Below are 14,836 nucleotides of genomic sequence, written 5' to 3' on the forward strand. Positions count from 1 at the left end.
TGTGTGTTGTTAGGATAGAATATTTATTAATTATATGTTATATTTTATCTATTTATTGTCGTATTAAATATGTCTCAAATTCAAAATTTATGCATAAATCATAATTTAAAATTATTACATATCTGCATTTATATATTGAGAAAATTTCAGTGTATGCATGGCCTCCAAATCCAACGATCGCATGAAAGTTGGCTCCTCAAACGGCTGCTGGTTTGCTAATGCATTTACCACATCTGCCACATCTGCCGCCATAGCATCGTCAGTTTGATCTTCGTCTACACCCGGATAAACGACTTCATAGTTACTTTCAAACTCTTCCTCGCTATCATTGTTGTAATCTTCCAATTCAATCTCTCAGTCCGCTGCAGATTGCTCAAACTCAATATACAGTTCGATGAACAATATTCGGGACCAACTTTCAAGATACATTGAAAACATTTCTTACATGCTCGCATCGGTCACGTATTTCATTTGAAGTTGAACGAACCCACCAAAAATACAAATATAGGATATCTGTATAGAATACACGACACTCTTCTAGATATTTGAGAATCGATCTTCTCACAAATCACACATTTTAATTCTTCAAATGACAGTGTGAATGGAATTATAATATCTAATGAATTTTCACACACAAATTTCACTCCTTCAGATATTTGTAATAAAATTTGACCATGATAATATACTTTTAACATAACTCTATCATCCGTGATAATATACTCACATTACACACTCTCAATTTTGGTTTTAATCTTTTCCAAACAATAGAGAAGAAGAGAAAGAGCATAGAGGAGCTTTAGAGATTTGAAGATTGTGAGAAAAAGATGAAGTGGAGAGTTCGATGATGAAGTTGGTATATATAAAATTGAAATTGGACCGTCCGACCGTTTTTTTTATTGGTTCAAAAATTTTGAAAACCTAAGTCAAACAGTACGATTAGAGGCATAGTCCGCAAAAAAAAATTTGTGTACATGAAATCGGTGGGTCCGATTTTTTTGGACAAAAAAAATTTCACTTTGCATGCGTGAAATCAATGGGTTCGATTTCTTTGCAAAAAAAAAATGTATGCCCAGCCCAAATCGGATGGTCCGATTTGTGTCATTTTTCACCTCCAAAAAATTGGACTATCCAATTTTTTTCTGTCAGTTAACTGCCGTTAGTCCGTTACAATAGTGTAAAACACCCCTAACTTTCATAACGTGGCGTTACACCAACCTATGCGTCATATCGAAAAAAATTAGCCATCTTATAACATGTATGTTTTAATATTTCTTCAAGAAAATCAACTGTGATATGTAGTTGAAGATCAAGTGTATAATTTAATTTGGTAAAACTTTTTAGAGAGGTGCTTATGCACCTTATTTTATATTTGATAAATAAAAAAGACGATATATTTGTACTTGCAATTTTTAAAAATTAGTGGTACTTTTGAAAGTATTTTAAAGTTGGCTTGTTCTTATCAAAAAATAAAAAGTCTAATATAACCCTGTATAATAATAAATATCCAAAATTATTTTTATTAATTATTAACCAAATTTTATTTATTTTTCCACATACATTTTTTGCTATTAAAGTCTTCATGTATTTTTAATTTCTCACCTTAACCTTCACAAATTCTACACACATCACACACTAAGTATGAACTTCTTCTATTTGTATTATTTGTTGTGCCTTTTCTTTTTGAGAAAGCCAAAGAATGCTTATTATTTATTAAATTTTTATTTTTATTTTTTTCAAAATATTATTTTATTATTTTTTTTCAACCTAGGGATAATTGCTTAGAAGTGAGAACCAAGCTAATATAAAAAAAAGAAAGAATGGAAATAGAAACACAAATGTCATCCTAATTCCTAATAACCTACTTGCTTTACTAAAATCTAAATGGATTTTTGTAGACAATTATTTTTGTAAATAATGTTAACAATAGGTTTTAGAATTTGACTCAATAAAGTAGAAAAATACTTCACTTAATAAATTAAACATCAATCATTGTTAACTATATGTACGAGTAAATCGAATCAAAAGAAATAACCATCTAATTAAAAATAATAAACATAATCATCTACATACCTATTGAATTAAACATCCTACATATTCATTGTTCATATTGTTTAGTATTGTCTATCTATACTTTTCCAATCTAACTATCTAATTAACCCTTGATTTTACCAATGGTGATTGGAGACCGAGTAGAGCGACCTGAGTTAGTAACCTCCATTGTGACCTTAAAGCTCTTCTCTTCTCCAAGTCACCCTGCGTGTCACACTAACCACAGATGCGGAACCGTTATTGAAGGGTAGGTGAAATCCAAGGCGCCCATCCCATCAGGGCAATCATGATGACGAGCCTCGGAGAACGCCATGATCTGGCTCTTAGCCAATGGCACATAAGAAGTTGAGGTAATCATCTATAGTTGTATCATAGACCAAGCCAGGGTCCATGGCGCGATTTGGTCTCACGTGACTAAAACCATATGCATACGGTGTTACTGTTTTAAAATCCCCATCAAACATTGGCTCATCACCCTTGTTCCTTGTCCTAGCGGATGTCATGATGGCGGACTTGATAGCTGATGGTCTCCATTCAGGGCGGAGTGTCTTGAGAAGGCCGGCGATTCCGGCAACATGAGGGCAAGACATAGATGTTCTGGACATTGTGATAAATGCAACCCTGCGCTTATCAAAGGGTATTTCTGTTGGGGGTAACTGCTTCCGAGCAGGCAGCAATGATGTTGACTCCGGGGTGGTGACGTCAGGCTTAAAGGATCTCAGATGTGACTGTGTTGGACCTTCTGGAGGAGAATGATGCCATGAATGGAGCAGGCTTCACATGCAACAGTTTCTGGTGGAGTAATATATCCCATCGGATTCTTGGAAGAATTGAGGTATGCAAAGACTTGCAGGCCATCTTCATAAGTGAGCTATGATGCTGGAAGGAATTGAGGATCGGCGACGAGCTCATTAACACTGGCCTTTTCTTTGTAAAGAATCATTCCAGCTGCGCCAACCTCCATAGCCACAAGACTCTTCTCCACTCTCACACCTCTATTACAAACCAATATTTTTCACTTAGCCTTCTCTGAATCAATTGTGAGTTGCCAGTAGAGCATACGACAGTGATTCCCTTGCTGAAAGCATGGAAAGCACCAATGGAGTAATATATTTGGATAATATTGAATCAATAATAATATTGAAAGCGTTCACATTTTACAAGTGATGTTAATTAATTTATTCTATTGCTCCCATCATAATATATTTGGTTCCTTTACTGTTATTAGCCTACTAGAATAGAGTAATATTTCATGTTTATTAGTCTTAATAAATGATAATAATGTTTTATGAAGTCCATTGTTTAATAACCCATAACAAGTGCTTAGACATACTTATTCATGATTCTCTTTTTTTTAATCTTTTAATTTTTATATGAGCTTATGGAATAATTTTTTAATATTTATATTATATGAAATTCTAAAGTTTAAAAAAATAATTATTTTTCATTATAAATATGTCTATTATGATTTTTTTTTTATTTTTAAAAGATATTTTACCAAATTCAATTGCAGTGCTTATAGTTCAATTGTGCTACAGCTTTTAAAAGCTAAAAATTTTACTAAACCAAATATTTAAGTTTAAAATACGAAAAACTACCATCATAATGAACTATTACTATTTCATGATAAATAAAGTATTTTTTTTTCCTTTTTCCTTTTTTTCTCTAAGGTTTTGGATTCCTAATGAAACTTATTATAAAATTTAAGATTTTGTATAAAAGCACTTTATATTGGTTTTTAAAATTTCAAGTGAGTAGAACTAATATTAATTAAAATTGTGTTTTTTTCCCCTCAAAATTCAAGTGGGGCAAGTGCCCCCTTTCCCGTCCTTGATACTTAGGTCTATCCAGGTGCCTGCCCAACAAATTTTTTCAATGCGCCATTTATAAATTATTAAACTAATACATAAAACAAAATTCTTGCACTTACCATTCTTATTTTATCATTTTGCCGTATATCAAATTATTTCTATAAAAATACTTCAAAATTAATCATACCACCTTTCTAGCAACTGTTGGTCTTCCATACCAATTGGTCCAGAGTACTCTTTCTTCCATTATAAATATGATCACAATGGAATGCCAAAACCATATAGAAAGCTGTATTACTCGTTTTCAGGTACCATAACCTTAGATATTCCACTAGAATATCAACCATGCTTGATAGCAGTGTTGTGGTGAGAATGGTACTATGCGGTCAGCACTCAGAGGCAAAAGTGACTATGCCATTTGGCGAAATTACAAATGGCGGGGAGACAGTGCCTCGAGTGCTGCAACATACAGCATCGGACACCCCAGACCGCCAAGCTGTACGCTACTGCATTAAGAGCTCCATTTGCGGAGTCCCTTACTCTATCTTTACCATTGTCAATGCTGCTGCCGTTCCAAAGAAATATGGTGTCAACATTCTGAATTTTCACTGCTTTCACTACTTAATTCATAATTTTTGCTGGTCAGCTTTTTTAAAGCTAGTTAGCATGTTAGGAGCAGGAGTGCTAGGCTTAACTGCTGCCTATAAATATTAGGGGTTAATTAGTTAGAAAATTCTGTTCAGTTTGTTAATTCAGGAGAGGGAAAATTCTCTCCACAGTTGGTAGTTCTAGGCTTAACTGCTTCCTATCACATTCTTTACTAGATCAGTCCCAATATTGATTGCAGCAGGTTCTCACACATTTTTTTTAACACCTAAGAAAATTGCTAACAAACAGTAATAGGTCTAGAAAATTCAAGTAATATGGATAGGTTTATATATACATAATAAAAGTTTATTTGGTCTCTCGTGTATTTTTGTTTGGTTTATTTGGTGCACCGTGCAGTAAGGTTGAAGATATGTGGAGTAGTAGTAGAAGAAGAAGAAGGGTGCTAAGTAGCAATGTCTCTAAATACGAGGTCACATGACTCATTGTCTAAAACTTCTTCCTTTGAAGCTTCATATAACTAGTGTTCTTGTTGTGTGTGTATCTGTGCTTGGTTGTAACATTTTCTTGTTGTAGCAATGTAGCACTACTTGCCAGGCATAGGATAGGAATTATGGTACTATAAAACAAGAGATGTGCAATAACCAGCAGTTATTTATATGATAATGAGATGCTTCTGTTAAAAAAGATACATTAACTGATAGCTGAATAGTGTAAAGCAACAAGCACTTCAAGAGAGACTTTTTGTATGAATAGGATTATTAAATTTGTGAAGGTAAGTATAAATACTACAACCTAAGATGTTTCAAGCTTTTCCAATACTTCAATTCATTTTTAGTGAGAATATACATAACAAAACTTCGAAAAGACAAAAAAAAAAAAATATTTAGTGACTCATCCAACATTCATTTAGAAACTTTAACTACCCTCATGCTTATCTATTCTACTTTCTTAGACTTAGATCTTATATTTTCTTATCATCTATAAGTTCCGAATGACTTTTTCCTGAATGAATCGCTTCTTCTGTAAAAAAAAAAAAAAAATACCCTCATGTTTATAACAGAAAACAAAAAGTTTGTATTATAACTTAATAAGGAGATGCATTCCTTCAACTCCTCGGCTCATTACTAGTTTTTACAAACAAAAAATAAAATACAAACTATATAGCATATATAAATTATTCAGTTTGTGAGGAAAAAACACTCTTTCAAAAGACAGAGAGAAGAGAAAACAAAGGCAATATAGACATCTCGATGAACCTATAATTTTATAAACACAATAGAGTTTCTTGTAAAAGACTTTGGAGTTAGAAAAGAAAAAGAAAATGAAGGTAGCAAAAACCTCATGAATTGTTTTGGCCTTTGTCTTGCTCACTGCTCTCTTCGGGACTGCTTTCCTGCTCCTGAACAGCAGAAGGAGTACAACAATCCTCATTTTGTTTTCCCTCACTGTCATTGGTCGTCTGTGCCTGCATATTTGAGGCTGAATTTGTTTCCTGTTCTGACATCAAGCTAGTAAGACCATTTTTCTTCAGGTAGGTCTCCAATGGCAGATTTGCTTCTTCAAGAAGACTCATCATGCTCATGCTGTTTGTCCCAGCTTGAGCATCTTCTCGATCAGGTTGGCAGTTCAAATCTAAGTGTCCCTTGGCTGCATCATCCGCATGGTCTTGACTCCTTGAATCTAACTCGTTTGGCACCCTTGCTTCATTCTCCGAACCATCACCTCGAGTTAAATGCTGAGAGGTGCTTTCTACTTCAGATTCATCCTTGGTCACCCATGACTGCTGATTTCTCTGAGCAATCTCTGCTTCACGCTCAGATTGCCGCTTCTTCTTTCGCATCATAAGGGTTTTAAACCTACGTTTTACTGTCATGCACACGTTACAGGTGCATGTAGGTTTGTGCTTGCCCTTCCCACTCGGTGGTTGGATACATACAATACAGGAGCAACCAGGTCTATGCCGAGGGTGCTTCGTAGTGGCAGCAACTGGTGCTCTGCTAGGGTCACCTGCATCATCTCCAAGTATTGCAGCATTTGCCAAAGCATCCAATCCGGAAGATTCATGTTCTAAGGTTGGTCTTTGGCTGGCAGTCATTCGCTGTTTCTTGAATTCTATCCCAAAATTACAAATTGCAGTGTCTTAGATACTATAATAAAAAAAAATAGTTGAAACCATATACACAACCAGATACATGCAACATAATTCAGTTTTTTCAGCAAGCATGTATTTTGAATAAGATGCATAGACAAAGAACTAAATGAGCAAGACAGAAATGGTTAAAGACCAGCACTGACTCTATAGTAGCAACTCCTACAACAAATCAATATTGTCTACTGTCTAGTGCATTTTTGGCTATCCTAAAATGACAGAAAAAGTCAGTTCTAGCAATCGGTGGGTAAAGATCAGTTAGATATTTAATGGCGACTGGCTTGAGTTCGGTCTTATAAAAGAGTAACATAGAAGTACCATAGTATCACTTTAAAGCCATCATTTAAAAGGGTTATGCTATGGTGTAGAACACTTTTTAATGAAGAGTGAATATTGTCATTATCCTTTTTATGATAGAGGAAATAATATAAAATCATCTGCAATGCCATATTCTCTATAAATTTAGTGATAATCTTTATTTTTCATCCAATTCTACTCTTCACTAAAGAAACTAATCTATTTAAGATACCTAAGTGTGCTTAAGAATTATGATTGGTATAGCAACTGTCATACTGGAAGATGGTACATAAAATTCTTTATAATTGGGTATGCTAGTTTATTTTTAATAGCCACGCCAATTGTAGGGCTCTTAATTCCTACGAGATCTTATAGTCAATAATTTTACATTCCCATGCCATGACTAATCGCAACAAATGGTTAATACTGACATAATAGTTGACTAATAACAAGATTTGCAAACACATACAAATATCCTCGTCCTCAATAATTATGAGTATGGACACACTTATATGTTAAACTGAAATTTCCTTGTGGGTCCAATTAATGGGCAATACTGAGAGTAAATATATACATAGAATACATAGTGTTGGCATATTTAGTAGTGGAATTATATTTTATTTAAAAAAAGGGATAGGACCCACATAACTGAACATTCATTCTTACTCCCTCTGTATTCTCTACACAATTATGAGAGTAGGCACCCAATTAATCAGCTAAACCAATTTAGAGTATAATTCCTGGTCTAAAAAAGTAGAAAAATATAACAGAAGACTAGCATTTCAACCATGATTTCCCATTATCTATTGATAGATAAAAAAATGAATAAAGATAAAGAAAATGTTAGAAATAAGAACAAATGGAGATACTCATCAACAACTGCCTCCTTTTAATAACGACAGCTTATGGAATTCATTACTGATTCAATTTCTGTTATGTTAAGGAACACTATATTTCCAAATTCATCGAAACTTATCCTAAGAGAATCTATTTCTTAATATTGTTCAGAACTGTATATCAATTATCAAATTTGTTCATCGAAACAGAGACTATGTAGCATGCCCTTGAATGCAGACAGGTTAGTTGGGGAGAGGGGAACACAGCTTCATCAATAATTGTCTTACAAGGGAGATATACTTTTGTAGATGAATTAAACTTTACCAGTATCTCTTAATAAGCATTGATTAGACAAAAATGGGGGTTTAAAGGAATTCAAGAGGTGGCGATATACCCTTGATCAGTCGCAAGAGATTATCCATCTCCCTTGGGCTCAATTCGTCTGGAGCAGAACATGCACGCCTAGCAAAATCATCGAGAAACTGAAATAATTGTCTTACAAAGAACATGCTTTGTTAACAAGTGCACTGCACTATAAAGTCATACTTCTCACCTGCTCTGATCCCACAAGTTATCAGCACATGTCCACTTAGGGGGAACAAGTACATCAACTGGTAACTTCCTCCATTTTGAGCAATTATCACACTGTGTCCACTGCTCATTTATCCTGAGTTCCAATCAAATTCAAAATTAAGATGATCAACTGATATATATAAGCTTCTGTGTTATAAAGACAAAAAACAAAATTTAAGAGAAAAATATGAGAAATAGCATGAAAGGAAAAACCTGACATGCAATAAACAAAAGATACTAACACACATCCATCTTACCCAGCAGAGCGGGCTACGAATATACTCTTCTTTCCAAAGACAGGAGGTTCCTGTATGAATTAAAGTAAGTTATTTGCTGTGGAATATCTTAAACAGGCATTAATATGAAAAAAGGTAAAGTATATTTTTTGTTCGCAACATTTGCGGTTTTTTTTTTTTAAAATATCTCTAATGTTTAATTTGATTCAATTTTGCTCCTAATGTTTTCAATTTATTCAATTTTGTCCCAAATATTTTTTATTTGTGTCAAAATTATCTTTAGGCGTTTTCAATTTTGTCCATAACATTTGAGATGAAATTAACATCCAAGGATAATTTTGACACAAATTGAAAACATTAGGGACAAAATTGAATCAAATTAAACGTTAGGGATATTTTAAAAAAAAATTGCAAACATTAAGGACAAAAAACATACCTTACCTTATAAAAAATTAATCAGATTTATGTAACCTCTCTGAGTGGAGGCTTTACTTCAAAGTTTTTCTATTATTAATAAGAAACCAATTTGATGTACTTTAGATTTACATGCAATAACATGGCATTGCAAAGTTCCAGCTTCTTATAAATGGTTTACTTACTTCATATTCTTCAAATACATGATCCTCAATCATGACAATGCTTGGTTTAGCAGTTGGAGGAGGACGAAGCAAATCCTGTGCCTCTTCCCATGTAAGCTTCAACTCCAGCGCATCCTGGCTATCAATAAGCAACCTCTTACTTTTTGATCCAATATTCCTGGTTTTTTTCTTCTCTGGAACCAGCACAGGCGGCAAAAATGATCCCTCCCTTGTCCTTTTTTCAGGAATTTCAATATTATGCCAATTCATGTCACCACCAGCTGAATTCCATTTTTTAGACAGCGTATTTAGCGGGGATTCTGAACTTCCCTTTTGTGACTGGAGAAGGCCAGAATAACCACTTAATATAGGTAGATTCTCATAAACACCAGAATAGGAAGTTTCACTTGAATGAGAGCCATTGGGCATATTAGATGGATGAGATTCCTGCTTAATAGGAGACTATGTATCAATTCTAAAAGTTTGAGTTTGCTATATGAGCTAAAAGCGGCTGTTACCTGTACTGCAGCAGAATTTGTTGCCTTCCTAAACCCCATAATAAGTTTCCCTTCAGGGTCCATCCGGCTAAAAGTTACTGCAGCATTTTTTTGAAAAAGAATTAAACATATAATTATAAAATCAAAAGCAAAAAACAACTATATGTAGTGCATCTATTCCTAAAACTAGCAACTTCACAAATTAAGTAATTCTCAGTAAATATACCAGTATCTCCAGCTTGCAGTTGCATAGACTGAATACAAGGAGTTACACCTTCTAGAACATACATCCTGCTGTTATTATTTGGCCAAAATCTAAACTGGAACACCCATTCTTTTCCTTTCACATCTTGGATTCGTAGAGGAAGGCCCTCTGGTTGAGAGATAGGAGGGAAATATGCCTGCATGCACAACGCACTACTGTTTCAGTTCTAACAAAACACTAGACTCATGAAGAAAAAAAGACCGGGACAATCATTAGTTGATACCAATGACTTCTCTTAGGTTCGAAGGTCACATAAGACCATCTCTCATGACGTGTGTGTTATATGTGGGGCAAATTTAGAGTCAAATCCACATCTGTTTTTGCATTTTCCAATAGCTGTTTTCTTATGGAACAACTAGTTTAGCATTTTTGATGTAGGTTTGTTGGGTTTGGTAGTAGAAAAGAGGTAATATCTTTGGCAATGTGTAATTTTCACCACTATTTGGTTGGAGAATAATGCACACACCTTCAATTACAGATTTTCTTAGAAGAATGTTTTATGGGATAGAATTAGCCTAGCATCTAGTTGGTGTAAAACTCATGATCTTTATAAGCTACTTTCCTTCTGAGACATGTTGAGAGATTGGGAAGCTATGCTTTATAGATAATTCTTTTGTTTTTTGTTTTTGCTTTGTACAGGGGATGCCCGAATTTGTATTATCCTTCTCATCTTAATGAATTTTTTTTAATCCAAAAAAAGAAAATCATTGGTTAATAAAAATGACAAACAATATGTTAATTCAGCGTCTGTGTTCAGAAAACTTACTTCAGCACATGCTTTTGGTAAAACTAAGCGACCAATTCGACCAGCATCACTTGCACTAAGCATCTTCTCAAAGAGTGGCACAATGGTGGAATTTGAACTTAAACATATCATGAATCATGGTTAAGGAAATGTTTTTATGAGGTCAAGAGCAATAATCAAGATAACATGCTTATCACAATGTATAAAGTATCTAGACAATAACTAACAATTCATAAACTGAATTGCAAAACTGGATACTCTCCTGATATTTGTTGCAACTCTTGATCTGTAATCCTAGGCCAGTAACGGGGAAGTAGCTGATTTCTTCCACGTCCCTCGGCAGGAGGCCTTGCTACACGGATTTGGGACACCATAGCTGCATTTGTTTCTAAGCTTGAACCAAGGCTTGACCTAGGAGGCTTTGGTAAAAGGTGGCGAGACCTAGACCCAAGTAAAAGTGGAGGCGAGGTTTTACTTTGTTCCCTTTCATCAGCAATGGCACTATGAAAGGGATTTGGATTTCCTGAAGGAGAAGCAAGAGTCATACTCAAATTTGCATGTGCCAATGATTCATATATATCTTGCATCTCCATATCTGCCTGGCAGTTGTCTGATTTGGCAACCCTAGATGAACCATTAGATTTGCAGCGAAATTGTGATATCAATTGGCTTCCAAGTTCTGCAGTAGAAGGCAAACCTTCCTCTGTTTTTATCTCTGGAAAAGGGACATTTGCATCAGGATTATGAGGTTTAAGCCACCATCTCAGCCCATCACTATCTGTGGAATGTCCTACTTGCATACCCCTGACATTTAATTGGTTAGCCAGAGATGGACACAGTTGTTCACTGACGTTCTTTATCTTTGATGCCCCAGAGCCAGTAGGCTTTTCAGTACCCGCAACCTGTCAAGTAATATTGTAATGTAAATGCAGACTTGAGGCATCAAAACAAAATAACCATTTATGCAATAAGTAAAAAAGTATAAATGACAGACCAACCTTGAATTTCGAAGCTCACATCACACAATTTGCTATTATTTCATAGATCATAGTGCATTCAATTCATATCCTAAATTTTGATCAATAGTAAACTTACCAATATTATGACAAACAGGAAATTTAATCTAAGAATTAAGACCTGCAAGCTAGCATGATAAATGCTAATCTATCTGATGGTTTCAGGAAGAAATAGGGGTGAATTATCTGTTTGGTATTCGCAATGAAAAAGATAAAGTATAGCTTTGATAAGTTAAATGTTAATTTTTCTTACAAGTTGATGTCCTGAATTTCTTGTGCAATTTATACAGCTTACACCACCGGAATCTAGCAACTCAAGCTGAGACCTAGAGGCAATGCATCCACAATGTAGACGCTACAGATAAGAAAATATACAGGATCATTAACCATAGAGTAGCACGTGCAAGAGTAGAAAGGACTGGGGATAAGTTACACAGGTGAGTTTTACTCTACCTTGCCACATGAAACACACTCTCTCCAACCAGAATCATTTGAGTGGAATTTTTCACAAAATGTTGATTGCTCATATGCAGAACTACAGTAGAGAACAAAAAAATAAAGACGAAGAAGATTTAGGAATCTGAATAGACAGTTGTCATGCAGTAATGGCTGAAATTGCATCAAGTAAATAAGGTTAAATGCAGTATTGATTGAAGTCATCATGTAATCCAAAGCACACGATACCTAGATCACACTGTTAGCTACTTATGTGGCAGCAAAACAAGAGCAATAATTAAAATTATAAAAGCAACTTGTCATATTATCTTCACCCAGTAATTGCTTTCCGACTTTTTTGAACACATCAATGGAAGCTTTAAAATTTCAATTTACATTCTTGAATATATAGTAAAAATTAATGGATATATGCCATGGGGAGTTTCATATAGTGGTCCAAACCAGCAGCACACCAACTTTAGAAAATCCACAATAAATAAATAAATAAGTAACTAAAATAGGTAGCCAAAGGTCAAAACTTTGATTAAAAGAGACTGAAATTGTTCAACCAAAAAAAAAAAAAACGACTGAAATGAATATTTTCAAAATGAAGTAGCAATCCACATGGAAAATAAACAACAATTGAGAATAGTAAAGGCAAAAATCACATACTTGTAGTTACACCTAAACACCACTGTTAGTTACTTCTTCTATACAATATCTCTGATTTTCTGATATTTATAAACTCATCGAGCGTGCTAATTTGAAATCTAGAAAGTGAAATCACACATTACCCGCACTTATCACAGAGATCGGCAAATTCGCCGGATCGCAAGGCCCAACCTTTGCGCCATTGAATCGACGTCAAGGTGGCGCATACCACGTTCATGCAGCTCCTTGACTCCATTAATACTTCACGACTTCACTGCAACAAACTACACCAGAATAACACATACAAAGTTCAATTAATCAAAAAGAGAAACCCTAACAATTGCTTCTATTTCAGACAAAGACCTCACAAAATTAAATTTGACTAGCTCAAGAAAATAAAATACAACGCAAAATATAGTAACGGAGAAACGCTAATACCGAAATTAAACACAAGAAATGGAGCTCGAGTTGGAAGAATCTGTTACCAGAAGCTCGCCGAAGCTAAGTCGAAGTTTCGTGCTTCGGCGAGTTCTACGAAGATGAGAGGGAGAAGCAGTTGGTACTATTGCTTTTGATTGGCATTCGATTAGGTGATGAGGAAGTTAGGTGTAGTAGGAGAGAAGTAGGAATCTCACCGGAGAAGGATAATCGAATCGGAGAGTTGAATCGACGGCCGCCAGGGGAGAGAGAAAGAGATGTTAGAGAGAGAGAGACAGAGAGAGAGAGAGAGAAGGCGTGTGCATGCAGAATAAGAAAGGGGAAGGAAAAATAGAGAGGCACTCAAAAGTGCATGCACGACTATCTGTTTTTATGGCTTCATTTTTTTTTTTTAATATTCAATTCTCATATTAATTTGTTAGCTTTATCGTGATGGCTGTTGGTTGTTAAATAGAATAGAAAACAATAATATTGATTCAAATTGCATGTGTTTGTACCGTTTCTAATTCAGTTGTTTGGTTTAGCACTTATTAATTCTAATATCTATCATTGACCATGTTTTGATAAAAATCTTATTAAAGTATATGAGTGTATGGAAAGAAAAATTATTGATATTATAAGCAATTGTTACTATCCTAGTGCACAAATCATGAGTGGAAACTGGAAAGTGAAGATAAAAAATAAAAGAATTAAAAATCATATATATTAAATCAGAATCAAAATATAATGAACACTTAGAAACACAAAGGTTTATAATATCTTTAGACAGGCCCAAAAAGGCAAAAAGCGTGCATCAGCCCACTATAAGAAAATTAAAAATTTACAAACAAGTTAAAAATAAAATAAAATAAAATAATAAGAAAATACTAATTGGCTAATTGCCAATATTTTAGCAAGAAAAGAATTAGTTAATATTAATTTAAATATAAAAAATATTAATAAAAAACTGGTAGGTGGGGCCGTTGTGGTATTTTCCGGCGACATGTGGTGGTGGCTGGTGAGAGGCGACTCTCTTCCCTCTCTCTGTCTCTCTCTGGTTTTGTTAATTGTTATGGATGGATGTTGCTTAACTTTACGGCACGAATGTAATAGGCATAGAATCCGCAAGTTGCTTGCAAGTTGCAACCTTCATGATGATGTCTTGACTTTAAAGCTTCAGTGGAATGACTATGTCATACAGCAGTCAGCACATTACTCCCATTTTCTGTTTTCTCTCTCCTTTTTTCATAGTGTTTTTGGTCTTGAAGGCCTAAGCTACTTCATTGATATATCATTGTTGGATTGGGCTGGTAACAGTTTTTCCTTTTTCCTGTTTTTGTTTTTGGAGCTTAAAGTTGTTGTTTCAGTTTTTGACATTGAAATGTTCGTCCTCAATTTTCTGTAACAACAATTTACAATTGTATTTGTATATAAATGCCCAAAAGTAAACCAGTTGTCTATAAATAGATTCAGCTAAAAACTAATTTGAGTTAAGCTAATGATTAATTTACTAGTATGGTTAAACAAGTGTTTGGAACCTAAAATAAATATTCAGGGCTAGATCCATATTCTTAGCAAAAGAATTGAATAGGAGGATCATGCTGAAGCATCAGTCGATTTTTGGATAGTAAAAATAAATAGTGTTACATCTAAATTTTTTTGTTAACTAAA

At 34.4% G+C, this 14,836-nt stretch overlaps 1 protein-coding gene across 18 annotated transcripts; it reads right to left on the reverse strand.

Moving 5' to 3' along the window:
• Window positions 1-1,951: 1,951 nt before the first annotated feature.
• Window positions 1,952-14,243, reverse strand: LOC112728156 (B3 domain-containing transcription repressor VAL2). 18 transcript variants are annotated; one of them, XR_011868867.1, is made up of 15 exons: window positions 13,234-14,243; window positions 12,892-13,032; window positions 12,116-12,197; window positions 11,916-12,017; window positions 10,905-11,548; window positions 10,668-10,764; window positions 9,863-10,037; window positions 9,658-9,734; window positions 9,161-9,586; window positions 8,583-8,632; window positions 8,306-8,419; window positions 8,147-8,214; window positions 5,808-6,581; window positions 4,051-4,422; window positions 1,952-3,127 (listed from the first exon to the last, which is right to left on the reverse strand). XR_011868867.1 is itself a non-coding variant. In XM_072209674.1 (14 exons), the coding sequence occupies exons 2-13, from the start codon at window positions 13,002-13,004 to the stop codon at window positions 5,809-5,811; spliced, it is 2,721 nt and encodes a 906-aa protein (XP_072065775.1). In that variant the 5' UTR covers window positions 13,005-13,032; window positions 13,234-14,243; the 3' UTR covers window positions 1,952-3,127; window position 5,808. The 18 variants fall into 18 exon arrangements, 16 of the variants coding, with proteins under 16 accessions (XP_072065775.1, XP_072065778.1, XP_072065780.1 ...); XR_011868868.1 differs by having other exon boundaries at window positions 4,051-4,425; window positions 9,161-9,478; window positions 13,384-13,530; XM_072209674.1 differs by lacking the exon at window positions 4,051-4,422.
• Between the last annotated feature and the right edge of the window lie 593 nt (window positions 14,244-14,836).

The sequence above is a fragment of the Arachis hypogaea genome, chromosome 12 (genome assembly GCF_003086295.3).
Source record: "Arachis hypogaea cultivar Tifrunner chromosome 12, arahy.Tifrunner.gnm2.J5K5, whole genome shotgun sequence".
In the NCBI taxonomy this organism is placed as follows: Eukaryota; Viridiplantae; Streptophyta; class Magnoliopsida; order Fabales; family Fabaceae; genus Arachis; species Arachis hypogaea.